This window comes from Salarias fasciatus, chromosome 14 (genome assembly GCF_902148845.1).
Source record: "Salarias fasciatus chromosome 14, fSalaFa1.1, whole genome shotgun sequence".
NCBI classification, from domain to species: domain Eukaryota; kingdom Metazoa; phylum Chordata; class Actinopteri; order Blenniiformes; family Blenniidae; genus Salarias; species Salarias fasciatus.
Genome location: NC_043758.1, coordinates 33,833,825 through 33,861,469, shown reverse-complemented (window position 1 = coordinate 33,861,469; position 27,645 = coordinate 33,833,825). Strand labels below are relative to the sequence as shown.

Here is a 27,645-nt window from a genome sequence, read left to right as displayed (position 1 = left end):
ATACCTATCAAAGTCACATATAGAAACAGCGAAGACATACTTGACAGAAAAATGGGTGTTGGTGCAGAGCAGGTTTTTAGTTCTGGACCCAGGTCAGACCTAAACGGGAGTCATGGGAATAACCGACTGCTTCTAAAGTGCCTCATCAACCAGAATCCAACAGGCACAGACTCAGTCACGTGCACAAGAAAGTCCTGGGTTTGAGTCCAGAATGGGCTTGTGGGGCCTTTGTGGCATATTTTCTCCAAGTACCTAAATTACCTTCCACTTTAAAAAAAGCGTGAAAAGAGTTAATCTGTGACTTCAAATCGACTGTGGCTGTGAATTATCCATTATAAGATAGGATCGGTTCAAGTGACCTGCAGCTGTAGATAAAGTTAAATGGATAGTAGTATCTCCTTGCTTTTCAGTAAAGGTGATTCTTTCAGCCATGTTTTTGTTTGATTTTTGAGTGAATTTTCTGCTCCTGCAAGCTGTTAACGAATCAGTCAATAAAATCTGTTACATTTAATAGAAAGATGCATTTTGCATGTGTTACAGTTAGAGTAATATTGTCAGAGAACCTTCTCCGTCATGAGTCACAGGTCTCATAATGGGTGAGCGACTGAGTCAGTCCCTGTGGTCTACTCTGATCATTACAGGTCACTGGCTCTTTCTAAAGTGAGGTGATGGTCGGGTCACCAGAAAGTGCTTTCACTTTTTAGATTCTTGACCTCTCAGCACTGTCGCAGTAACCTTTCCTCAGGCCATCCGGCACCAGACGCCAGTGACTGTCTCAGAGGCTCCGAGCTTCTCCAGATCTGTGTGGTGTGTGTGTGTGTGTGTGTGTGTGTGTGTGTGTGTGTGTGCGTGCGTGTGGGCGTGTGTGCGTGTGTGCGTGTGTGCGTGTGCGCGCGTGTGTATGGCAGGAAGCAGTAAATCAGAGAAAGACAGATGAGCACAGGTGGGGAATCACTATGTTTTAACCGACAAGAGGAGAAGCTGGAATGAAAGGCAATCAGGGATAAGAAGCGGAAAATCCGAGTCCTGAGATCCGTGCAGAAACGAAATGGAAAGAAGATGAATGACAACACGTGTAGGGCGACAGAAGGAAGATATTAATGTGGAAGGAGGAAGCTGTCATGGTCTGAAGGTGTTGTTAAGGTGCAGATACAGAGATGATGAGGAGTTTGATATAGGTACAAACTGTCCCTGCCTTTCATTCCTTTCAAACTTTCTCCAATAGCAAAGGAAAGTTAAAGAAAAAGATTGATTTTCATGCATTTTCCATATTTCTTGGCATTGCAGATAATGAAAACAATCATTCAAAGTTCAGGTGTGTGTTTTTTCTTCTGTATAACTTTCAATCCTGCAATCCCAAACTTTCCCTGTTATTGTGAAAACAAACCTCTTCCCTTTTAAACAGAGCATTTTAAAAATGATTCCATTTCATTGTACCTTTTTACATCGCATTTATCTGTAGTTTTCAAATCAAATCAAGTCTATTTCTAGAGCACTTTGCAGCAGCATAGCAGACCGAAGTGCTTTCCAGCAGCATGATAAAACAAAACAACACAATTTGGTTATTCCAGAACCAAGGCTGGCAATCCAAGCACAATAAAAATCATGAAAACCATAAATGTAATAAAGCTACAGAAACTATAAAACCATAAAAAATATAAAACCATAATGCAGCACAGATGAAACCAGTAACATTTAATAAGGCGTTCAGGAACAGCACGAAAATAAAGCAGTCAAAGAAGTGAAATGCAAGTTGGAATAAGTCTGTTTTTAGTCTTGACTTAAAAAGCGACAGGTCAGTGAAAACGCCAAGTTCCAGTTGCCATGCATTCCAGAATACTGGAGCAAACGAACGGTCACCCTGCGGCTGATACAGGCTCCTCCAGCACCCTCTGACTGGATGACTCGAGGGTTTGTGGAGATAATAAAGTGTGTTACAGTAATCAATGTGAGAGCTTATAAAACCACAGACAGATAGAGCTGGAGGTCATCAGCATAGAGACGTGAAGACAGGTTATGTCTTGAAATGATGGCTCCAAGAGGCAGTGCATGTCATGGAAACATGTCACTAAAGCAGGCCTGCAAGAGGCTCCAGTCTGGCCTGAGAACCACCAAGCAAACTGAGAAAAGCCTTATTTTTTAAAACATGTCGGACACGAGACCTGACCCAATATCCGTGATGCTGCCAGAAAAAATAGAAAACTAGCATTAGCCTCAGAGTCGGGGTGCTGTAAAAAATGTGCAAAACGCAAAGCTGCAGGAGTTCTTTTGACATTTAATTTATTTTGCGCCAAAAGATGTCATTGAAATTGGCTTCATGTTGAGATTGTAGTTATTTTTTAGTCTACTTGAGTGACATAAGATGACTCTAGCAAAAATACTGTCATGTCGACATTCAGCTGTTTGCAAGAAACCAACAGCATCCATCGAGTAGGCTGTATCACAAGTGATTGGTTTGTAGGTGAGATTTTAAAAGTCTGATCGAGGAATGCAGATTTTGGATGCCAAGAGGGAGGCAGTTTGAGGCATGGAGAGACAGTGGGGCAGATGGAGGAGTCCGGCTGGGTGAGCTGATGTGGAGGAGATCAGTGATCTATGAATGATCAAGGTCACAGAGAGCCTTTAAAGTGAGAGGTAAAGTTCTGAAGTGGATATTCTGTTGCATTATAAGCAGATGGAGTTTTATGAGGGGTGTCTGTTATGTGATAGATGTGTATGCATCATGGTATTTATTTGGTGTAGTCTACTCCTAAATATGACACTTTTTACTTGGATTCAAACTCAATCTTCAACCCTTTACTTTTGTCCCTCCCAGGTCGGTCCAGCTGTCTGTCCCTCTCGTCGTTCATCATGAGCTCCTGGGTGGTGAGCAGAAAGGGAGAGCCGCAGTACCGCCGCCACTTCCTGACAGACAACAGCGTCTTTCACGGTAAATGTCAAGATAATTATATAAAATGTGATTTGCAGTGTGATTATTGCATGTTGTGGGAATGAACACTAGAGGGAGACTTATCTCAACTTAAGAGAATGTAATACTTTGGCTTTAGCAGAGAGTGAGATAAATGAAGCTATCTCTTCATTTTATTCTAGCGCAGGAAACCCTCTGCACTGCACTGCATCAGTGGGAAACATTATTGAAAAGAGAGGGTTTTTTAACTTTATAAAAATTTATGTGATGGATTTGTTATTTCCATTGCTTCAGAACATAATTAAACAAAAATCACATTCACCCATTCATGCACCAGTTCTCTCCCGTCATCAGCTGTGTGGAGGATCCAGTGCACGGTGCTCCACCGAGTATTTTGATCGTTCAGTGTTTCATCTATATCTGGGATGAATCGAAGCAGCATCCTGAGCACTGGAAAAAGGCTTTCTCTGCCAATAAGACATACATTTGTCCTCAGGGTGATTTGTCCACATCAGATCACATTAAGTGGTGACTCTAGAGCAGTATCTTGTTCCTCTGCCAGTAGCTTATATCTCCTGCTGCATTAATCTGTTTAAAGAGGATGTAATGGATAGAAACATGGGCGAAGTCCACATCTCCAGAACACATACAGACTTTACTATTTATCAAATGCAACCAGACAAAAACATCTTTCTTTCCTTGTTATCCTCCTCTAAGTGGAACTAATTCCCGGCTTTAGTTTGATCTTGATTCATGAGATTTGCAGCAGAAAATCCATCAGATAAATCCATGACAAATCTCTGATGTCTTGGTGTTTGTCTCACCTACAGCAGACAGATTACTAAAACCTCCACCTTTAACTGCGCCCAGCATTTACACCCCACCCCTGCTGGCTGTCAGTTGACTGGAGGAGGAAAAGGCTTCAGCCGTTCTGTTTGAGCTGATTGATGTAGGAAGAACACGTGTTTGTTTCCACTTCGCATTGCTGCGGTTTTCATGCATGCTTTTTCCATACGTTTCTCAATGCATTTCCTTAGATGGTTGTGGTTTCAGAGTCCACAGGGTTGAAACGAGGATGCATTTTAACTGAGCAGGCACCACGTCCGAACAACCTCTGACTGCATGTCATATCGAATATCTGTCGGTTAAATGCTTTTTGATGCTGGACAAATGGATGAAAAGAAGAGTATGCTCCCCCGTCGCCGCCACGGCGTTCCTACGCCGACAACCCTACGCCGCTACTGAACATATCTTGCTCCTGCGTCAAGGGAACGCCCTCCTCTGCCAAGCCGCTAGCAGTCACAACAACAATGCGGCTTCCGTAGTTCCGGCTTTACCTAGACATAGATCTATAGACATAGATTTCTAGACGTACGTATCTAGACACGCGTGCATTTACCGAACATATATCTGCATATGACATATCTGGTGACACCGGTGTGGTGGAGGAGAGGCTGAGCAGACCGTGATGAAATATTGGTGAAACTAATGAGCTTTTGGACGATTAAAGCCGTTTTCGGAGCGGCTATACACATAGCCCCGTCTGCTAACAGTGCTAACACTGCTAACTATAGGGATGTGCGCCGCTCAATTTTGGATCGCAATTTCTCCCGAAGCACTGTTCGGATCAGAAAAGCATTTCGGGTGAGTTCTACTTTATTCTATAAACAACGCGAAAGCGGACCAATCACAGCCCTCGACGTTCACGTCACCACGCGTCGAAACGACGCGAAGTCACAATTTTCGGGAGCGCACGTCAAGCCCCGACGTAGCCCGACGTAGCCCGTCGTAGGGCTACGACGTCTACGTCGTAGGAACGACGTAGCGGCGACGGGGAAGTATACTGAGGCCTTAAGGCCTTTAGTTGGATATCAGATCCCGTTTCCTTATTTCCTCTCAGTAATGGGTTGTCATTTCCTGTGTGTTTCTTCTCTTCCTGCCATTTCCATATTTTCCACATGACTTTGCTCCATCCCCTCGGTGGCTTTGTGAGCGACGGAGTGGCTGGTGGTCTTTGTCTGGCTGTGGTAACCTTCATGAATCAGTCAGCGGGAGAAGAGGGTGTGTTGAAGCGGGAGGTTTCTGGCAGATGTGAATAAGAAGAGATTTACTCTTCAGGCAAAGCCAGCAATCACTGGGAGGAGTGGGCCACCTGCTAATACACAAGAGACCAATAAAAGCATGCAGGGAAGCACTGAACTGAGAGTGACATTGGTGTTCAAACATGTCTTTTTGTTCCTCCAGACACTTCTAATCGATTTGGTAACCTTTGCCTCTGGCACACTCAGCGGTGGACTGTGTGTGCGCCTCTGTGACTCCGAACATGTTTAATGTTATTCTAAATGAAATGGCTTTAATGTGGAGCAGTGAACGAGAATAATCTGGCAGCTACAGTTTGACTGGACTTTCATTAGGGAAATGACTCAACTGGATTATATACTGGGCGCATGTACAGAAACGCGCTCTGTTTAATTTAACAAAAAAAAAAAAAAAAAAAATCCAATCAACCTATTGGTTATTGTTTGCTCTGGATTTGGTCATTGTCACTTTCTGCTCGTGTTTCTGTGTAAAACATTGACACCCCAAGCTGAGGAAGACGCAGAGGGGGGCAGCGTAAAGTGGGTCATATCTCCATGCGCAACGGTGCGTTTTTCTCGGTCCTAAAGCTGTGCGTCGAAGAACAGCGGACTAAAAACAAACAGGCTGACACCACAAAGTTCATTTTGCCAGAGGAGATGAAACAGTCGCCCAACAGCCGAATCAGAGAGTCCGCTGAAGCTGATGAAATCGCCCAAATGGCCAACTCTGACGGTTAAGCCAGCGCTTTGCGCGCTATCACTCACTGTCGCTCATTCCACGCCCGTCTTAAGCTGGTGTTTATGAGCAGCATCCACCCTCCGTCAGCCCGGACGGCGTGTGAGGAATCGGCTTATGGTCTCTCTCCCCTGTGTTTCTCCCCCCGGTGAGACGCGAGGATGTGCGCGCACAGACTGTGGATGTTTGGGGGCGGTTAGTGAATCCGCTGCGCAGAGCAGACCGCACAGGGAGGCGGGCGCGGAGCAGCAGTCTGCACCTGGGACTCCTCTGGGTTTTTTTTTTTCTTTTTTTCTCTTTGGCAAAAACAAATTGACACTTTATCATCATGGCGCGTTTAGCACGGAGCAGTGGACTAATGTGGGATTGTTTTCCGTGGCGTTTTGGCTTTTCAAACCGTTCCAATTAGGGAGTAAAATCGATGCCCAAAGCGCACAGGGGGACCTTATGAGACCACCAACTCCTGGTCCCAAATGGCAGAGCTCGAAGTTTGTAGGAATCTCAGTCTGGAGAAGGGTGAGTGATCATTTTAAGACTATAAATGTTTTTTTTTTCTTCATGTTTGTGCCATCTGTAGAGATGGATACTCTGTATGGTGCTCACATTCCTCTGGTTGCTCATGAGCCAACATTCAAATTCAAGCTGGAGCCTAGTTTGTCTTTTGCGCTGGGGTTCTTATTCATTATCCAGGATTCTGCACACATGCGTGAAATTAGTCTTAATTGATAATAGGCAATGTGCATGTGGGGCTAATTATGTAACAATTAGGCTCAGATTTGTTGACATTTTCGATTCAGAAAAGCAAAATTACGTGATATCACTCAGATGGTCTATTTACATATGAATTTTGATGCTGTTGACACCAATTATTGGATTAGTTAAAAGCTTTCGTTGAATGCAGCAATCAAGCAGCGGGAAACTGTCCCTGGTGCTGAAAATACCCCTCTGTGCCAGTCACTAGGGGGCAGAAAAAGCCTCTGGATGTGTGAAGACTCGCTCTAGCCTCAATCCGTGAAGATCTGGGAGCATCACATCCTTTACAACTCTCATCTCCACCTCTCTTCACACAAACCCACCCGTGCCCGAGGTGCTTTATTGGGTCTGTCACTGCAGCGCGTGAGAGACTGTCAGAGCGCATAACATTGTCATGCAGCTCAGGGAAGGAGATGGACTGGACCCCAGCAGAAATAGGACCCTCTTGAAAGCCGTGCAGAGCGTGCTGAGCGCCACACCGTGTGACAGCGCTTTGCGTCTGGGTTCGATGGTAGGATTGATGTCCCAGCCTTCCCTGGGCTATTATAGCAACCCTTATGCTCTCTCTCTCCCATATGCTGTCAAAAAGAACCACAAGCACTTAAAAAGTAGGATGTGTCAAGCTGTCAGTCCTGGCCCGCTGTGTGGGTCGGTGTGTTGGACCTCTGCTGCCTTCAGTGGACAGGGAGCCCACCTCTTCATTGGTTTTGGCCACACTCATAGACAGGCAAGTGGTCCAGAGAAGATGACAGTGAAAGGAAGGTTTGGAGGCGCATGCATGGCTGCTTATCTCCTCCACATGGAGGAAATGGCTTTTCCATGTAAAATGTGTTTCTCCCTCATGTGTCCCCACTGTACTGATGATGATGAATCTCAGCACGGTCCCTCTGTTTTCCCTCTATCCCCTCTTTTGTCTCTGCCTCTTCCTTTTTGTAGCTCCGGGGCAGAAGCAGCAAGCAGGCACCAGGAGGGAACACATTCAAATTTTTCAAATCTGTGATTTCCCCCTCTTCCCTCTGCTTCCCTTTCATTTTGTTGGACTGAGTATTCACAAACTGAAGCAGGAAACATGAAACTGCAATCGCCTCACAATATCAGAATTTATTGAGGTTTATTTCTTTAGGTAAGCTATAATTTCATGGAATTTATTTTAATATGAGAAGTAATGCTGGTTATAAAAAAGACCTCTTGTATCCAGTTTGCAGTAATCACATATTTCATTCATTCCTGTTCTTTCTTTTTTCCATTTACTTCTGAAGGACTATAATTTGCATCACATGAAATTTCCCTCATGTTGAGTTACTGCATCTGTTTGTCTTCTGACTTTGCTACAGGCACACTGCATCTATTTTTGCCTCAAGCATACAGAGTGGGTTTGTACGAAATGGGTTTCTAAAACCTACAGGAACACTTCAGGCTACCGCCAGACGAGTTGTATAGTATGATCGAGGTTAATTGGGACATAGGAAGCAAATTATCAATAATTACCAGCTTTTATTTCATTTCCATTCCACTCCTCAGCTCTTAATGAGCTCTCCTGCAGCTTTCCTCTGCTGGTATCAAGACTTTTAGGCCTCTCCTGTGTCCCGACTTGAAGCGCGGAGCAGGCGGTTATGACTTCTGACGTTCCCTGTGAAGCGGCTGAGATCTGACGGGTTCACGTGGCCGTCTGGCTCTGCCGCCAAAGATACTGCATCTCTGTTTACTCGCAGGCATCCGGCCTGGCTTTGGGAAGGAAAGAAGAGGCTCGAACATCGCGAGCACGGCCAACATCAATATATACCCACCACACACCACAACACACACACCCACACCACACACACACACACACACACACCACACACACACACACACAGGCCTCAGTTCCTTTGAAGTCAGAGCTGAACTCCTCCACTCGGGGAGCCCCTCGTAGCATCTCTAGCGAATGCATTATCATGCTGCAGTTGTCGTGTGTTTATTTTTATTCCGGTGCTGCTCCACGCTCAGCGCCCCGGGGAACCTGGGAACCCATTTGTAGCATTGGCGACTTGAGCGCCGCCTTGAGCGCTCTTAATTAGGTGAAGTGACTGACTGTGCGATAAGAACGTGTTTTTCCTCTCTTTGCTCATCGCTTCCCTGCTATTTCCTAACCTTTCATGTCACTAATAAGGAGGGCCCAGTAAAAAAATACGTGCAGGTTTTTCTTGTGTAATTAGTTTACTTTAGAAGGTATTCATGCTTTAATGTCTCTCCCGAGGTCACTTTAGTTCAGACTCGTCGTCGTGCTGCTGCAGAATATGAAATATTTAGACTGCAATAGTGAGGAAACAGTCTCTGATTACACGTCATTTTGGAAGACATCCATCATCCGCATATCACTGAGGACTGATTGATCTATTTTTTTTTTTTATCTTTTAACGTCTAGGCTGTGCATCCAGTTCTCCGTCTGAACTCAGAGAGAACCCACAGAGCATGACGGAGAAATAAGAATTTTAATTGAAAACTTGATCAAATGTGATATTCATGAATGGAAAAGATTCATAACTGGGTGAAGGAGATTTTTATTTGTTAGCTATGGTTTGTATTCTCAGCATGGTGTGGATGTTGGGAACTGATGGGATATCCCTTCACTCTGCTCCAGTATTCAGCTCCGATTGAGACTTTCCTCAGTTCAGTCTGTCCTCTTCCACTCAGTACAAAACCATGCAGGCACCAACACACCAGGATAACAGCCGAGCAGCGCAGTTGTTTACGACTGACTTATCGGATCATGAAAATATTTCTGTGGCTTTCCCAGACTTGAATATGCTCGGGCCAGAAACCTGAGCTGGTGACGGAGCTCTGGATGACAGTCGTTATTCAGTATCATCATTTTAGCTTCAAAAATAGTTTTTGGGCTTTTCTTTACATCACAACCTTTTTTCTCTTTTTCGTACAAGTAGTTTTGTCCATGACTCAAGAAGTTTTGGTACAATTTTCCTAAAAAGCATTGATAAGAAACAAACCATTAAGCCAGATGTTTACAGAAGTGACGGTAAAAATAATTCATTCATAAATAATTCACACAATAATTCATCGAACTGACTACAAACCCCGACCTGATGAAGACTCCTTCCTGGCTCTTTCCATGACACACAGTCGTAACAGAGAAGTGTTTGAGGCAGGTCTGAGACATCCGCCAAGGGACTATTAGAAATAATTGGCGTGAATGTTTTGAATGAATTCATGCATGTTTGTTATGCCCTGTGAGGAAAGTGTGGATCCCTGCAAACGCTCACTGTAATGCAGATGGTCCTTTAATTGCAGGGTCGATTGTTTAATGCCCCACTCCTTTGTTACAAGTGTTGAAATTTCCTCGGTCATAATTCTCTCCTAATTGCATGGCATTGTGACAATTACTACGGCGTGAGTGCAGGCCATTTGCATTATTTATGAGGTAGAACAGCTTAACTGGACTTCTCTCTGTGTGTTTAGACATGTAATTCCTGTAGGAAATTCTGTATGAGTGAGATTTAGTATGCATGCATGATCCCAGCTGCTGGGCTGTGTTGGTAGATCACCATTAAAGGGACTAAAGGCAAGATTTGTGAAAAACTACACATGCATTTCCAGTTTATTCAATGCTAATGGGCCGTGAAGCATTAAAAACCTAAAATAACAGGCCAATCCGCGTATCTGTCTGTTGCCTTATACAGGCTGTGTGCCACAGAATTTGTTGCAGTTCGGGGTCCGAATTTCCCCCGCAGTCGTGGGGATGTGACGTAAATTGACGCCGCATGCGTCCCGACAGCTCTGGAACAGGAAGAACATGTCCGCCGTGGACACACTGCAGGGATACAAATGGATTCTTCAGCAGCCATCAAACGACCTGCGTCCACTCAAAGCCCACAAAAAAATGCCACCACGAAGAAAATAAGGACTTTATCAGCATTATCTCGTGAGTTAAAAAAAAAAAAAAAGACCGACAGACAGTCTGTAAAGTGTTTGTGCGCGCTCCCGTGCTGCCTTGGCTGGTGGCTGCAGTTACCCACAGCGCCTATCGCGGCAGCACTGAGGTAAATTTTGTAAAGTTGACTTAAGTCCCTTTAAAACTACAAACCAAGTGATAATTGAACAGTGAATTTAAGTTTTGTAGGTAAAGTTCTTTATAATATTCTTTTAGGCATTAAATAGGATAAATATAAGATCTATGTATTTAATCCTAGTGTTGTCCATCCATCCATCCATCCATTTTCTACCGCTTATCCGGGGCCGGGTCGCGGGGGCAGCAGTCTCAGCAGGGATGCCCAGACTTCCCTGTCCCCAGACACTTCCTCCAGCTCCTCTGGGAGGATCCCAAGGCGTTCCCAGGCCAGCCGAGAGACATAGTCTCTCCAGCGTGTCCTGGGTCTTCCCCGGGGTCTCCTCCCATGGGACATGCCCGGAACACCTCCCTCGGGAGGCGTCCAGGAGGCATCCTAAACAGATGTCCGAGCCACCTCAGCTGGTTCCTCTCGATGTGGAGGAGTAGCGGCTCTACTCCGAGCTCCTCCCTGGTGACTGAGCTCCTCACCCTATCTCTAAGGGAGCGCCCAGCCACCCTACGGAGGAAGCTCATTTCGGCCGCTTGTATCCGGGATCTTGTCCTTTCGGTCATGACCCAAAGCTCATGACCATAGGTGAGGGTGGGAACGTAGATTGACCGGTAAATCGAGAGCTTCGCCTTTCGGCTCAGCTCCTTCTTCACCACGACGGACCGATACAACGACCGCATCACTGCAGCCGCTGCACCGATCCTGTCAATCTCACGCTCCATCCGTCCCCCACTCGTGAACAAGACCCCAAGATACTTGAACTCCTCCACTTGGGCTAGGGTCTCTCCACCAACCTGGAGGGGGCAAGCCACCTTCCTCCGGTCGAGGACCATGGCCTCGGATTTGGAGGTGCTAATCCTCATCCCTGCCGCTTCACACTCGGCTGCGAACCGCCCCAGTGCATGCTGTAGGTCCGGGTTCAATGAAGCCAACAGGACAACATCATCTGCAAAAAGCAGAGATGAAATCCTGTGGTTCCCGAACCGGACCCCCTCCGGCCCCTGGCTGCACCTAGAAATTCTGTCCATGAAGATTATGAACAGAACCGGTGACAAAGGGCAGCCCTGCCGGAGTCCAACATGCTCCTAGTGTTGTGATTCAGATTATTTCTTGGCTGAGAGTTGTTTCTGGTTTGTAGCAGCATCACTTTACTCTCAAATGCTAACATGCAGCAACTATAGTGATATCTTTTTCATTATTGTTCTTTTAATATTTACCCCAAAGAAAGCATCTTCTCCTGTTTTTAGAAATTCTTGAAAAGATAAACTAACAATCTGTTGAGTAAACATGCAGATGTGGCGTTGATTACTCCAGCCAACTCACAGCATTCCTGTTTTAAAGCACAATATTGGTGGAGATATTTAGAAATGGGGCACAGGGCGTCTCGAGGCCTTTATCTGCAGAGTTTGCATGTTCTTCCTGTGTGTATGTGAGTTTTCTCCAAGTATCTTTTTCCTCCCACAGTCCAGAAACAGACATTTGTGTTTAATTGTTGACCGGAGGCTTTGACTGGCTCCAGCTCCTCCTCCTGAACAAACAAGGTCATAAACGGCCGCTTTAAGGGAATCTCAGTGAAACTAACAGAGTTTGGATATATCGTGTACTGAAAATTTTCCGTGAACTTCAACGGTTGTTAAATTTCCTGGATGATAATTATTTGAAAGTGAAAGTGTGATCAAAAAATGTGCAAAAGTAAAAGTACAACATTCTCTTTTTTTTGACAATATAGAAAGAATTTGTGCTTTTCTTGTCATTTCCAGTCACGTTTGACTGCATTACCTATCATGTGGGACTTAAATTCATGTTTCCTACATGTCTCTAAAACAAACAAAGAATTTAAAAACCTCCTCCTGCACTGCCGTTATCTAGCAAGAATGTTGTCTGTTAAAAGAGACATCTTGACTGCAAAAGTGAAACCTAATAGAGGACACGTTCTAAAAACATAGTTTGAAGGAGCAGATTAAAAAGTGTAAATTATATTTAAGAGTAAAGTGATGTGATTGAATTGTTCAGGTTCTCCATATAGAATTTAATGCATTTAATAACTTGTTTCCCCCCAGTGACAGTTGTACGGAGTGTATTGAGCAGATACAAGGTGGTGAATTGAGTGAGTCAGAACAGTTAACATGACAGTGGCTGAAAGTTGTGCCTGCTGCACACGGCTGCGATCTACATGCTGGGCTTGATAAGTAGGTTAATGCAAGCTGCCCCACGGGACACGATCTGGACTCTGTTGTTCTGTAGGGTTGCTGGGAATAAGTGAAAATCTTGTCTTTCTGTCATGTCGGTGTGTTTTCCGTGCAGCATTTATTTGCCCGTGTTGTCTGTCTGCTCTGGTTTTTAAAACAAAGCAAACACGTTATTGCATGGCAGCTCGGTGCCGCCGTCTCTTTGCACTGTGCTTGTTATCTCTGGATGCAAGCGTGTTTCCTGTGTTTCCTTTCGGTGGCGCGTCAGGTGGATTACAGACTCCGGCGGTCCCACAGGTGCAGATGTGAGCGTCTGTCTATCTGCTTTAGTCCTGACTGACAGCTGATCCGCGCCGTATGCCTGCTTTTTGCCTAATATATCCGAGGTTATGCTTCAGGCCGCCGTCAGCCTGAACAAAAACACGAACATGGACAGAACACATCAATGAAACGCCGCTCCATTGTTTGTACATAATGCATCATTATAATACTTGATCAATCATGACATTAATCACTTTGTTGGCCGTCTTGCTCTCATCGGAGATGGAGTTTGGATTTCGCCATGGCATCAGTGCAGTTCTGTCACCAATGTGCCCGCGGCGCTCATCCCAACATGGCACGGCCTGATTTCCCAACACATTTATCCAGAAGTCGTCATCCGCCACAGAGCTGTGCGCCCGACTAATTTAATTTCATAAGCTGTTGAAGATCCCGAGAGGAACAGCGGAGCGGGACAGAGACGGGATGACATGTCCCCAAATCCAGGCAGATACTGTTCGTAAGAAGGAGATGCAACGGGATTATATGAGTCACGGTTCAAGGGGTGAACGTCTTTGATTTACTCCACCGCAGCAGCGTTGAAAGATATCAAACATCTCACTGGCAGATTATCTAACCTGAAAGCTGATTGGTCATGGATTGTGGATCCAGCGTCTGATTGTTTTCTTGTCTTTTGATATTTGTCAGAAAATGAAGAACAGAATAAGGATGTGGAAGTGCAAAGAGAAAAGTATTAACCTTTTATTTTCTCTTGGAAAGTTTTCAGAATGAAGTTTCCAAGAAAAAAAAAACCTCAAAATATTTGTTCCTGTGAATCTGAAATTTGAGAATCTATGAAAAACCACAGAGAGAGGAATTTCTTGTAATAGGATTGTAAGATGCTTCAGGTTCTGTTTTGGCTTCTGTTTGGGCCAAGTGTCTGATAATGACAATCATTGCATCTGATTGGTACTTTCAGCTTGATATGAATTTATTTGTTGACATACACTAAACTCTTACATGTGTGGCAAATAAATGTGCTCATGAACTCCAATTAATTATCTTTTTTCAAGATTCAGTGATGATTTTATCCCATTTAAAGCTGTAAAAGGTGTTTTTTGGTCAATTTGATCCTTCCTAGTGCAAAGAGATTGCTTCATGATAGCATGTATTTTTTATGGACACTTTCACTTAACTGGCCAATAAAGAGTTAAGTTCAGTTTCGTATTTCTAGTTCACAAAGCTTGACGTCAGTAGTAAAAATTTCCCAATGAATAACAGGATGTTACCTCGACTGTCTCCCGTCTCATTTTACTACAGATTGAAAACCGACCGGCGGGAGACTCGCGTCCCTCCTGAGATCCGTTCTCATCAAAGAGAAGTTTATCCCCATTTTCAAACATTACATCACGGCCATGCTGTGGTTTGTGGGAGTGAAACACAGCATTAACTCTGCTCTTTGCTGGAAGCTACAGGTGGGATCATTCAATATTTACGATGGGAGGGATGAAATGCTCCAATGTGAGGTGAGGAAAAAGTGAACATTCTTATTCCGTGCTGTGAGCTTCAGCCTCTGTGGCTCCGCTGGTAGAGCGGTTCGATTCTCAGAGCTGCTGGTTCCATCACACATTTACAGTCTGTTCACCATTCTCTGCACCATTACTGTACTTTAATATGATATAAGATGATTCAAATTGTATTAAACGAAAAAAGAACCGGTATCAGCATCCACAGAAATGTCCAAGTCTTTTTTTTGGCTTTGTTTAAATCCGTTTTGAAGATACAGGCTGCTGGTGTGAGCGTTTATCTCTCAACAGCTCAGCGCGTCTGGTCCCTCTTTACACAAGTGGGCTTTTATTTGTTTCTGAGTGCAGCTTTTCTGAAGAGCTACTTTTGCCTTGAGAAGTGTTCTGGGTGACGAGTTGCAGTGCAACATTTCATTTTCAAGAATACAGCGCTCCAGCTGAAACTACAGAGTAAAGAAACTCTGAACAGGGCTGCTGAACTGGCCCCTGATGTGTTCTCTGCTGCTGCTCATTTGGCTGCTTCATCATTATAATGCAAAGCAAACAGCGTGCGATCGCACCGTCCGTTTGTCTGGCAGGGCGACTGCAGTTTGGGGTTTTTCCCGATTGCCTCGTCAAACAAAAGGGAAATTCCGGATGTGAAACTCAAGCTGAGAGGACTTCACCCCCGAGAGGGGAAAGCTAGTTTGTAGTACTGAGCGCATTTAGTGAGAGATGGACAGATGTGCTGTCTCTGACTTTTCCTGCAGCGCACACACACACACACACACGCACACACAGACACACACACTCTGCATGTCAGTCCATTAAACCTGGGTTTTTTGTAGTGCATTTTCATGAATTATGTCATCCCTGCTTCCCGCTGGTTGACCCTAATGATCCCAGCTGATGTGAGCGGAGACACACATCTGCTGCACTCTCCTCCTCCTCCTCCTCCTCCTCCTCCCCGGCTCTTCATAATCACTGCACAAACTGCACAACAATGCCGTCTAAATCCGCGTGTGGAGACAGTGTGCTGGCAGCCCAACTGACCCAGCTGCTCATCTTCTTAGAAACATCGGCGAGGGCTGGATGAGGTGGGGAGCAGAGGACCAGATGACTGAAGGAAAAGGTGGACGTGTGTGTGTGTGTGTGTGTGTGTGTGTGTGTGTGCAGAGAGGAGCCGAGGCTGTCAGATGAAGGTGCTGCCTCAGATCAGAGCACAGCGCCGAGGAAGATGAGCAGCAGGAGTTTTGGTGCGCTTCCCCCTTCTTTGTAGTGTGGAGCCTGGCTGTCAGAGGTCGCTCCGGACTGTCCGCCGAGCCCGATGTGAGGAGAAGCACAAGAGTCTCTTTCTTATTTCCTGTTTTTTTCGGAGGAGGTTTTAGCTACAGGTGCAGTCGGGTGCTTTGCACACTGGGACTCATCGGAGGTGGATTCCCGGCTGATTTTCTGGCACGGAAATGGATGGAATTTGCTCTTCGTTTTTTGCTCCCACTTCTTTATCTCCCAACAAACTGAATTCAAACTTTATTTATAATTCTGCCGAAAAGTCTGCCGCCTTGACCGTAGCGACCCTCCTGGCACGCAACATTTACCACATTGGAGGAACCTTGGCCGTTCCACAGAAATGCAGGCTGACACAGTACGGTAAGTCGTGTTTATCCAGTCGGTGTCAATAAAAGAAACTCAAAACGTGTGCGTCTTTCAGTCCGAGTACACACAGGTGAGACATTTCATTTCAACGTCTTTCACTTCGCCTTCTTCGACTGATGCGGTGCGTTTGTGGTGTGAAAGCATGTCGTCTTCATGTCTCCGTTTCTGCTCAGGCTGTGTTTAATGTGTGCATGTGGACGAACATATTGCATCCTGAAGATGTTTTGTGCTGGAGGAGTTATTCATAGCCCAGGAATCCAGCAGCGGCTTATGTTTATGTATCAGGATATCCCCAGGATGAGCGGACCGCTCACTTTCTTCTGCTCTAACTTTGAACCTGCAGAAGGGTTGTCTTAATGAGCAGTTGCTCGTCACAGACACACACAGATTGAGCTACTTTGTGTTTGTATTTGTGTGGTTTGTCTCTGGTTCTGTGCAGACGGATGGTCACTCCACCACAGCGGATTTGCATTTGCGAGATAAACCTTCATGTCATGAGAGTTAACCAGCGGAACAAAGCAGGAAGCCCGATCTCTGGCCTGGCTTGTCAGTTTGGGTTTAATTGTTGCGTGTTGTGTTTCGTTACTGGTCAGACTGTCTGGGATTGCTGGATTGTGACATCTTGTGTCACATGAATATTGCATGAAGAACCAGGCAGATGCTGGTGAATATGAATTTGTGCAGTAATGAATAAATTATGACAAATGGTTGGCGTCTTGTCGTCACCTTCGCGCCAAATCTTCAGAATATCAAATATTTGCTGTGACTGACGGAGATTTGACTGAAGGGAAGGCTGACTGCGGCGTCACATTGAGATTAAAGATGACGGTTTGGATTAAAGTTGATGAATGAAAACTGCTGTTGTTGCTGATGCTTGGTCAGGCGCTCTGAGCCTCGTGCTCGCCTCATTGTGTGGATCAGAGGAAAAGTCTTTGTGCATCAGGTTATCAAAAAGGCGTCTTCATCGCCCACCCCATTAAAATCTGTTTGAATTGCCTTGGCCTCTTTGGCAAGGCGAAGCTTTGATCAGCGTCTTCTGTCTGCGCCGACAGAGCGGATGAGCTTTTCCTTTTTGTTTTTTTTGTTTTTTTATTTTAGCATATTTTCCATTTACGCACATGAACACAGACAGAAATTTGGAGGGTTGGACTTTGTTAAAAGATACACAACTCGCTACAGATCGTGGTTTTCATACCTGGGTGGAGCTGCCATGTTTGGCTGTCATTTTTAATCCCTGCTTGTCAGTGTGAGGCAGCAGAGCCAAAAGGCTGCCGTCTGGGATAACGTGCGCGTTAACGCCAGCTGTGGTTAAAAGACACCGGCTTCAGTTCCTTTGATTTGCCTGCTGGGTAGATCCAGAAATTGAAAATTTGCACTGATCTGTATGCTCATGCTGGAGTTGTCTGGCTGCTTGAAGGGAAGAGATAAACGTCAGGGTGTTGAGGCCGATGGCCGCCGAGAGCCTCTCGCATCAGATGTCATTTCGTGGTTATGAGCCGACTCTCCACGTTGGAACCCAATCGGCTTTTTTGGGTCTTCGGTCTAACCAGGTTTGAGGTTTGACTCCTCCCAGAGCCCACAGAGGGATGGAAGGGAGAGGAGTGAAAATGGGAAGGAGATGCGGTAGAAAACTGGTCCGTCTCAGATTTTGTTTTTTATTTATTTAACCTTTATTTAACCAGGAGAATCCCTTGAGATTAAAAACCTCTTTTTCAAGGGAGTCCTGGCCAAGAGGCAGCAAAGTTACAACTGTTGCAATAAACATCAAAAAAAAAAAAATCCATAACAAATTACATAAACAATACAATTTAAAGAGTCCATTTCAAGTGCTTTCAGTCTGGCTTTGAATTTGTTCAATGGGATAAGCTCAGTTAATCTCCAGTTTTTCTGTAACGTATTCCATGTAGTGGGAGCAGAGTGGATGAAAGCTCTTTTCCCCAGTTCTGTTCTTGCAAAAGGAACACAGAGCAACAAATGATCATTTGAACGCAAGCCGTAGAATCAACACTTCTTTGTGTGATTAAGTTACATATGTAGGAGGCAGTAGACCAAGCATGGCCTTGTAGATAAAAATGTACCAATGTCCCAACCTCCTGGTGGACAAGGGCGGCCATCCCACACGACAATACAAATCACAATGATGAGTCAGAGCTCTGCAGTTGGTAATAAACCTCAATGATGCATGATAAACAGTGTCAATCTTCCGAAGACATTGAGCTGAGGCATTCATGTACAGCAGGTCTCCATAATCTAAAACTGATAAAAATGTTGCAGTTTCAAGACGAACTGGTAAGGAATTTATATCGGTAACATGGAAGTTCTCTAATTCTGCACAGCTGAGATGCAGTGATTAGAAAAAAAGTCCCAACTGGGTTATTTTCATCTCTCCTCGCTCTCTTTTTCTGAAAAACCTTAGATGTTTATTCACTGAGGGACCAGCAGCTCGACGGTTCGTGTTCTTTCTAGTGATGGTGAACAGCGTTTATTCGCTTTGGGCCTGATTTCTAATGCTACATATCTAAAGGCTGGAGGGATGTTTCTGGATGCTTTCTCTCGCCTGACTCATTGATTTCACAGCTTGAGACAGTAGAAAATGCCAATTCACAGGAGCAGAGACTCAGAGGACCCACATATGTCCGTGTCCTGTGTGTCACTTTTAATGAAGCAGCCTTGAATTTCAGACGTCGTCTTTCCATGTAAATAATGCAGTACGCCCTATTTTTTTTAATGATTAATTCTTTTTTCCGACATTCTGGAGCCTCTTATTATTTTCCGCTGCTCAAAAAGGATCTCTACCAAGACTTTAAAGTCACAGGTCATGAGCTTGATTTTATGTTAATACATACAATGAGATAAATGATCAAATATCTTACACGAAAGATGAATTCACATAAGAATGATCTACATATAGTGTAAATTAAAGTACACATAAATGATTCATCTATTATAATTACTGACTTTGTGAGACTGCAGTGAAACCATTGGCTTCTATTCTTTTGCACATTTAAATTGCATTGAGGTGGATTATATTTTGTGAATGCTCGTTGAAATCAAAATTTTCACTAGAAGTTTGAATGTACAGAAGCAACATCCAGGTCAATGTTACTGTTGTGTTGTTCATCAATAAAGGAGCAAGTGTGGTGTCAAAAGTGCTACTGATCCCCTTGAACATGAACTTTTTTATGTTATAGTTTTGTCCAGCTCTACTTTGAATTATGATACTAAGAACTGCTTTTTTTGCACGAGATTTCTGCACTTCGATTTGTCATATCAGATGTCCACATCAGTAATCCGCTCTACTTTAGCTGAATTCAAGCAATGACACTGATGCATTCTATAAAAAGTGACCTTTGCAGTCCATTAATCTGGGCTGAAACCTAATCTTGACAGATATACACCACTTGAAATCAGACTTTCTCCCCGTTGCGAGCGATAAGCTGGGGGTGAGTAAAAATAGCATTTAGCTGAACTGCAATTCATTCATTTGCACAACCCTGTAACAGGTTGTGGGACCATCAGTGCAATTATTATGTGCAGCGTACCTTTGAAATTATTGTAAAGGTGTGTGTGCGAGTGTGTGTGTGTGCGTGTGTGCGTGATCCTCCATGACTGAAAGAACTCATTAAATATCAAAAGGGATATTGGAGTTGATTCTAAGCCTGTCCTCAGGACAGAGCAGCCATTAACAAGCTCTGGGCTGAGTGCGCTCCATGTCAAATACACTTAACGGTGTGTTGTGGAGCCATGGGAGGAGTTTGAATCCCGCTGCTCTGAACATAATGGCCCGGATGTCAGAGCACATGTTTAAATGTTGTGTAGATTTATGTGTGTGTGTGTGTGTGTGTGGTGTGTGTGTGTGGTGTTTATAGATTGAAAAAAAGACATGTCCAGGAAGCTTTAGTACATTGTTTCTTTAATGAGGGTAACAAGCTGCTGTTATTTGTAAGACAGGCTTTTATTCCATACAGAAAACAACATGTACATTGTTTCATAGTGGTTGTATTTTGTATTTTAACATTTGTTTTTGTCTAAGCATGCTTAAAAAAAAATTCCTAGATTGTTTCCCTGGAGCAAGTACAATTAAAAGTGTTAAGTTTTTTATAACTGTGTTTTAAAGATGGTTATCTTTTTGTATTTAGCCAGAACACTGGAAATCTTGAGTGGGGTACTATTCAGATCGCCACGAAACTCAATAGGTGAATATCAAATATCCAAACTCTTCACTCTTAAGCCAAATGTAAATGCACTCCCATGTTGCTCATTAATTACTATCGTTAAAGCGCAATGGATTTGTTGTGTGCAGTTGATATAAAGATGAAAGATTTACTGCTTATAAAGATGTCAACAAATGTAATTATAGTACAATGAATGTGATGTTTGGCTCAGACATGATTATTTATGGATATATTTTTATTACTGTTGGGGAAATTAATCTCTTCACATACATCATAGAGCTTGGCTCCTCATGAGGAAATGTAGTTTGAGGCGAGGGTTAGGTTATGGTGATAGTAAAGGTTAAGCTTAGTCCAGTAACAGTCATTGTTAGGTTCAGGGTAAGTTTGCTGAAATTGAGTGTAAATCACTGTAGCGTCCCTGAAAGGCTTGAAAAATCAATATGTGTGAGGAAGGACTTGTTTCAAGAGCCTTATAGAGTCCAACACCTCAGAGCTGAGCTGACCTACCGTTTGGCCAATTAAATGATTTGTTGGCTTTAGAAAGGGAAGATGAGGTTTGAGGGAGACAGATATAGTTGTTTAGGTGAGATAAACTGTACAGAAATGTAAAATACTAAATTAATTTACCCTCTGTACTGCTGTAACATGCTTCAAACTGTGAAAAACAATAATACCTAAAATTTGAAGCCATGCAAACGTTTCCATTTGACACTTTCTGCTCTAAGCACAGCAATACCTGCACCGAGTCTTGTTTGACAGCAGCGTCGGGGTGAGTGGTGTCGGCAGAGTGTTGCATCAGGGGAGAGTGGCCTGAAGGTTAGAGAAGTGCTTCTGGTTCAGAGGTTCACAGGATGAAATCACACTGGTTTTCAGAGTGGGCTCTTGGGAATAGCTGCTCTCAATGGGTGTAGTTCGGGTTAACTGTGATGGATGGATGGAAGGAAGACAAATATCTCCCTCAGGGGGTCAATAAAAGTAATTAACCCACAGAGAAAAATGTACCGAACTTTAATTCCATGTTTTTGCCTGATATAATGCTTAAATGACACTTTGGTCCATTTTTAGATTTCAGGTTTGTCAGTATTTATCATGAAAGCAAATCTCAGACTTTGATTTATGCAGATTTTACAGGGTAAACGATATAAAGACTAAAATCCAAATATAAATTTATGTTCTCTCACGCAATTACAATCTTATCTTCTTTAAGGAAACATGTCTTTAACTCTGGACTGATGCTTTTACTGAAAAGTTCCATAGATCTCCTGCCTCTGAATGTGTGCACCTCCTCTCACCGTCTTCACGCCGTCCTTCGGCCTGGAAGACTTAACATCAGCTCCCGTCTTGACATTCATACGGCTGAGTGAAGCGGCCTTCAAAAACTCTCTGGACTCATTTCAGGCGAAGCGAGGAAACTGTTAAACTGACGGCGTTGTTCAGTTTTCACATCATATCGCTGTCAGAAATGCTGAAGTGTGTCTTTGTCCAACGTGTTTGCAAAATGTGTATTCAGCTTAAATGACGGGTAACAACTGCTGTCTTCTCTTGTGGGGGAAATGTCTCTTTTATATGGAAATACCAGGATTTAGAGGAGCCACCAAGAGCAACAATAGAAAATGACACATTCCTCATTACAATTTTGACGTCAGCTGAATAAAACAGTCATTCTTAATTGCTGTTCGTTGCTCTTTTGGACAAACTGGACCAATAACTTCAATTTAATTTGAAAACCTTCTCAGACAAACCGTCTTCAAAGCTGTCCCGAACAGATCAATGGAGCTAAGGATTATTTCCTTCATGTACTTTCACATAAAGAATCCTGCTTCACTTGACGTTCTCACTGAGCATGTGTTGGTCTTATGCATCTACGTGTTATGGTGAATTGTCCCTGTGTGTGATTGTGATGGCGTTCGCTGTGTGATGGACCTGGTCTTCTCCCAGTGATCCGCTGGGATCAGCTCCAGCTCCCTGAATCATGTCCACGGTTTAAGTTTGTGGGGAAAGAGGTTCTCAAAAGGATGGAGCGATCTGAATGCTTATCTATTTATCAGTGCATTATTTGTTTTGCTTTAAAGCTCTTTATTTATTGGGATGTACAGGCCATATGCTTTCACTGGCTTATGTCAACGTAAACCTCTTACACGGCACAAATAAAAGCCAGACTTATCTTTGTGCTCACACATAGAGATAGAGACACTCACGCATCCATTCCACTAATGAGGAGTGAAATCTCCCGTCTCTCCGCTGTCTTCTCTGTCTGTATCTCTGCCGCCAGTTGTCACGCAAAGTGAAAAGTCTGAAGTTTCGTCTTTTATCCTTTTTTAGATGCTGGACAGTGCTAGGCAGCCAAGCAATCAGACGCAAAAAAAAGTCATCAAATCAGCGGCTCTCTTCTCTTCCTCACAACACTCCATCATTACTTCTTCCTCTCCCCCTTTGCTTCTGTTCATTGAGAGTGTTTTAATTGAGGCTTCCCCAATAGAAAGCAGCTATAATTTCAGTCTCTCACTCCCAGCAAAACATGCATTTACATGCTGTGGCTCAACAGTGTGCAGCCGGGGCAGGCGGCTCGCCGCCATCAGCCTTTGCTCAGCTTTACAATCAGTCAGTGAGTGTGCTCTTTTGAGGCTGATTGGCACAGACATTTTTAAATGCCACAGTATTTAAAACAGCCTGCAGCCAACACTTTTTCCACGCAGCATTAATTTCACCCAAATTGACTCTACTCCACTACAGAGCAACAAAGAAAAAACAAAAAAATAAAAAATAAAAAGGGAGAAAAGACAGATTTTTGTACCAAATGTTTACCCGCAAATCCATCTGTCCATCCTCTATACTGGATTATTTCCAGGTAATCTGGTTTCATCCACACTCTGAATTGACTGTAGGTGTGAATGTGAGTGCATGAGGCCTGCGACGGTCGTGTGACTGTTTATCGTAGATACGTTCAATCCGGGGGCCGAAAACGGCTCATTTTGATCCCGAGTGGGCCAGTCCACTGAAAAAGCAGCAGAATAAACTTTAGATGCAAGATTTTTAGACAACTCCAAAGTTTTTCCTTTGTTTCTGTGCATTTTGTACAACTTGAATAAATTTACGGTTTAAAAAAAAAACCCAAATACGATGAAAAATTTGAGAAAGAATAAGTGTAATCTTAGCAAAACATCATGATACCAGATGATAAATTCATGAAATGACGTCCTCTGATTGTTGCATTTTACTGAAAGAAATCTGGAATGCTCTGGAATGTGCAGGAATGACTGAGACGCCAAAGTTGCGACTCGTAAAGGTGAAGTTATCTGCAGAAACGCACTGCAGGCCTGTCGTGGCATCCACCTGCTGCAGTGTGATGTTGGGTTTTTTTTTTTTTTTCTCGCAGCCTGCAGGCTCTGTGTGAACAACAAGATACTGATCAGATGAGTCTCCCTCTGTGGGATGTCTCTTTTTCCTCCCTCTCGGAGGACCAGGTCAGCGGCCAACAGAAAGGCGGCCCTGTCCGCTCGCACAGTGACATCTCTGTTGCTGCTTGGACTCTGACCCACATCCTCTGCTAACTGAGCGGCTCTGTGACAGTTTACCTCTCCTCTTCCTGAGACGATCCCAATGAAGCCGTACACCTGCTTCTTTCCTGCTCCACTGAGCCAAGTGTTTCCTCTTGTCCGCAGTGGAGCGATGCATGAGCGTGATGCAGTCCGGGACGCAGATGGTGAAGCTGAAGGCGGGATCCAAAGGACTGGTGAGGCTCTTCTACCTGGATGAGCACCGCTCCTGCATCCGCTGGAAGCCCTCACGCAAGAGCGAGAAGGCCAAGAGTGAGTACGGGCGCTCGCACGCGAACACACACAAACGCCTGGACGTCCACAGAGCCGGAAGGAACCCAATCACACAGTCCTGCTTTCCCTCACAGCAATTTAGAGTCTGATTTAAAAAAAAAAAAAAAAAAGGCACTCTTTAAATGACATTTGGTGTTGGTGCTAATTCATATTAGCTTTAGTAATTGCGGTATTGTTTTGATCTGTTTAATTATTCTCTGTTTGGGAGATTGGCTCCAGTTTGTGTTTAGTGTCTCAGTACATCACTTCGTGGTTCAAACTTCTGTGGCAAAACACAAACATTAGACAGGACAGGTTGGAAACTGGCTGATTTTGATAGATTTTCTCATCACTAAATCATTTTTAAGGGGACAACGTGAGTGTTTTGTCTCAATTTGCTGATCTGATTGTACAATTAATAAAAAAAAACATATGAATTCTCTGAGATTAAAAAAGTAATTCTGTTCTGTTTATTGTATGTCCACACTGTCACTGGACAAGACCTTTATAGCCATCATTAAAGGCAATCTTATCTTTTCATTTTGAATATAAAACCAACATAAATCATATAATTAGAAGGTCGTGTTTTCCGACAGTCACTCTGAAGTCTTTTGTAAATGTGTCTGTCCATTAGAGGCCACTGCTGCAGAGAAACAACCCAAAACCAGATACAAACAAATGAAAGAATGAGACTTTGTTCTCATGAGAGAAAGACTGACGGCTATGTTGATGCAGTTTAGTTCTGTAAGTTTGCTAAACGTCTAAACAATAACTGTGCACGAGTTGAACAGGTTCAATATGTCATAAAGATTCACTGTAATCTAATTCATGGTGTTTCTGAGTGTCTTGTGGGAGCACTGTAAGATATCACCAGCAGGGACGGAGGTTCAAAACGGGACCTGTAGAACCGTAAACCTGACTAATTCTTTTCCCTTACGTAATTTAAACATTATCCTTTTGTTTTTGTTGAGTGTATCATGATTTAAAGTGCTCTGCCATTTTCCTCTTTCAGTTGTGTTAACAATCCCGTTGTTCCTGGAACCACAAGTTTTATTTTTTTAATCTGAGTTCAGCACTCTGCTCTGACTCTGAAGGGATTATCATCAGAGATTTCAGGCCTCCTCAAATCACTGTTGATATTTTCCTGGTTTTAAAACCAACCCACAGATACATACGTCTCTCTACAGACCTGTCTTTACATGTGTGTTTAAAAAAAACCAGTGTGTTTGCCCGTCTGCATGCGTGTGTGTGTTTCCCTGTGTGTGTGTGTGTGTGTGTGTGTGTGTGTGTGTGTTGACTGTTCGATAAGCCTCTTAGATCCTCTCCATTGACATGAGCGAGAGAAGCGTACCACAGCTGCCCAATTCTTTCTCTGAATGTGTGTGTGTGTGTGTGTGTGTGTTCTGTCTGTCAAAGCAGGATCAAAACAACGCTGCCATATTGTTGGTTTCAATCAGAGCAGTATTGCGGGGATCAGATTATGTAAGAGGATGTGAGGCCTGACGGCGGCGGGAGAATGGATGAGGATGACTGCAGAACGGATTACTACCAAATGTTTTCGGGATTCCTAACGCCAATTAATTCCAATAAAAATAATCACATTGTTGATGCTTTAATGGACTAATTAAACACATTGGTTTGTTTTTTTCAACAGAGGAGACTTTATTATGAGGAACAAAAAGACGTGATGATTTGGCGGTGCTGGAATGAACCGTTTTAATTAAACGAGATGCAGTTAACAGCATTTTGAAGTGTTGAAGCTAGTGGCGGCGGCGGTACGATTGGTGGAACAAGCCATCACTGCGTGTGCTGTTGTGATGGTTATTTAATGCTCGGGTATTCTTGTTTCATTGTGGCGTCTCATATATCAGCCCCGCTATGGAAATGAGACGTTACATCTCAAGGGGCTTTCCTTTCAATAAGAGAACGTCCACGGCGGGGTTTAGTCATCCCGGCGCAGATCATCATCGTTTTAATTAGGAGACAGCGTTAACTTGCTGCATAAATGATAAATGACTCCTCCTAGTCTATTTTGAGACTTCCTTTTATTAATTATCTGCCTTTTTTCCTTCAATCCCCCCGTCCTCATTCCGTCAGTCACCATCGATTCGCTGTACAAGGTGACGGAGGGCGGTCAGTCAGACATCTTCCACCGCCACGCCGACGGCAGCTTCGACCCGGCCTGCTGCTTCACGGTGTACCACGGGAACCACATGGAGTCCCTGGACCTGGTGACGTCCAACGCCGAGGAGGCCAGGACCTGGATCACGGGCCTGCGCTACCTGATGGCCGGGATCAGCGACGAGGACTCGCTGGCCAAGCGCCAGCGCACACACGACCAATATCCTTTGAGCGATGAGCCACACACACACACACACGCTGCTTCAACATCACACAGCTTTCTAGAAGGGACACCTTTTCTTTTTAAATGGTTTTATTTTCTACATATATGGGAAAATAACTATTAAAAAAAAAAAAGCTCTGAATGTCTTTTTTCTTTTTTTTACACTCAGGATCAGGGGTGTCAAACATAAGGCCGACGTTCCAAACCCGGGACGTAAGAGGCTTTATCCAACTAGATTTCAGAGAAAGCACTGATTTTTTTTTTTTAACAGACTTCTTAAAAGTAGCGAACACAAATGACACACAGAGCCGAGCTGAGATGTGGGTGATGCTGACAGACACCACATCACGATCACCTGGCTTGGGCATCAAAGCCGCGCTGTCAGGGCGGAGTCGGGGAAACATGAATAAAGCAACAGCTGTCGGAGACGTTTGACTGCGTTTTGCATCAGAAGCTGTCATTAGAATTGGCTTTATTCTGAAGTTGTTGTCATTTTCTGTGGCAATTGTTGTGGTTTTTGTGAAAATATAGACATTTTCATCACATGTATTCTGCAATCCCAAACACTCGCCGCTCTACGCTTTCCTTAATGTGTGCGATACGTGGATGAAGCAGACGTTCGAGGAGGCCGACAAGAACGGAGACGGCCTCCTGAACATCGACGAGATCTACCAACTGCTTCACAAGCTGAACGTCAATCTGCCCCGCAGGAAGGTCAAGCAGATGTTTCAGGTCAGGAAACAAACGACGACCTTTAGTTCAGACAGGGGAACAGTGTGCTGCGCTAAAAGAAGACATCTAAACGGAACCAGACAGAACTACCCCGACTGCAGTGCTAGTGCTGTCCTTAAGCCTGCTGCTTCCTTCAGGTTTAAGGGAAAGGTCAGAGATCTTAAGATTCTTCAAATTTGAGAAAATCAATAATGAACCATTGACTTTGGTTTAAGCTCAGGGAAACAGAGACTTTATGAAGTACACTGTGTGCCCAAACATAACTCACACCTGGATTATGGCTCATTTAACACAAATGTAAAGTAAGGTTACTAAAGATAGCTTTAAATATTCTCTCCACTCCATTTCTCTAAGGGACTAAACTCAATGTGAAAATCATGGTGTTTTACACGAGAAATGATTCCCTCAACACATCATTTATTCATCACTAAAGTCATCCAGTCCTCCTCA

The 27,645-nt window shown here is 43.9% G+C and overlaps 1 protein-coding gene across 1 annotated transcript in view; it reads left to right on the top strand.

Annotated features, from left to right (window-relative positions):
• Window positions 1-27,645, top strand: part of LOC115400491 (1-phosphatidylinositol 4,5-bisphosphate phosphodiesterase eta-1-like) — a 65,570-nt gene that overhangs the window by 7,093 nt on the left and 30,832 nt on the right. The window contains 4 exon segments of the mRNA XM_030108378.1: window positions 2,816-2,929; window positions 23,973-24,119; window positions 26,217-26,460; window positions 27,066-27,195. Coding sequence (XP_029964238.1) covers window positions 2,851-2,929; window positions 23,973-24,119; window positions 26,217-26,460; window positions 27,066-27,195 — 600 coding nt within the window. The 5' untranslated portion in view covers window positions 2,816-2,850.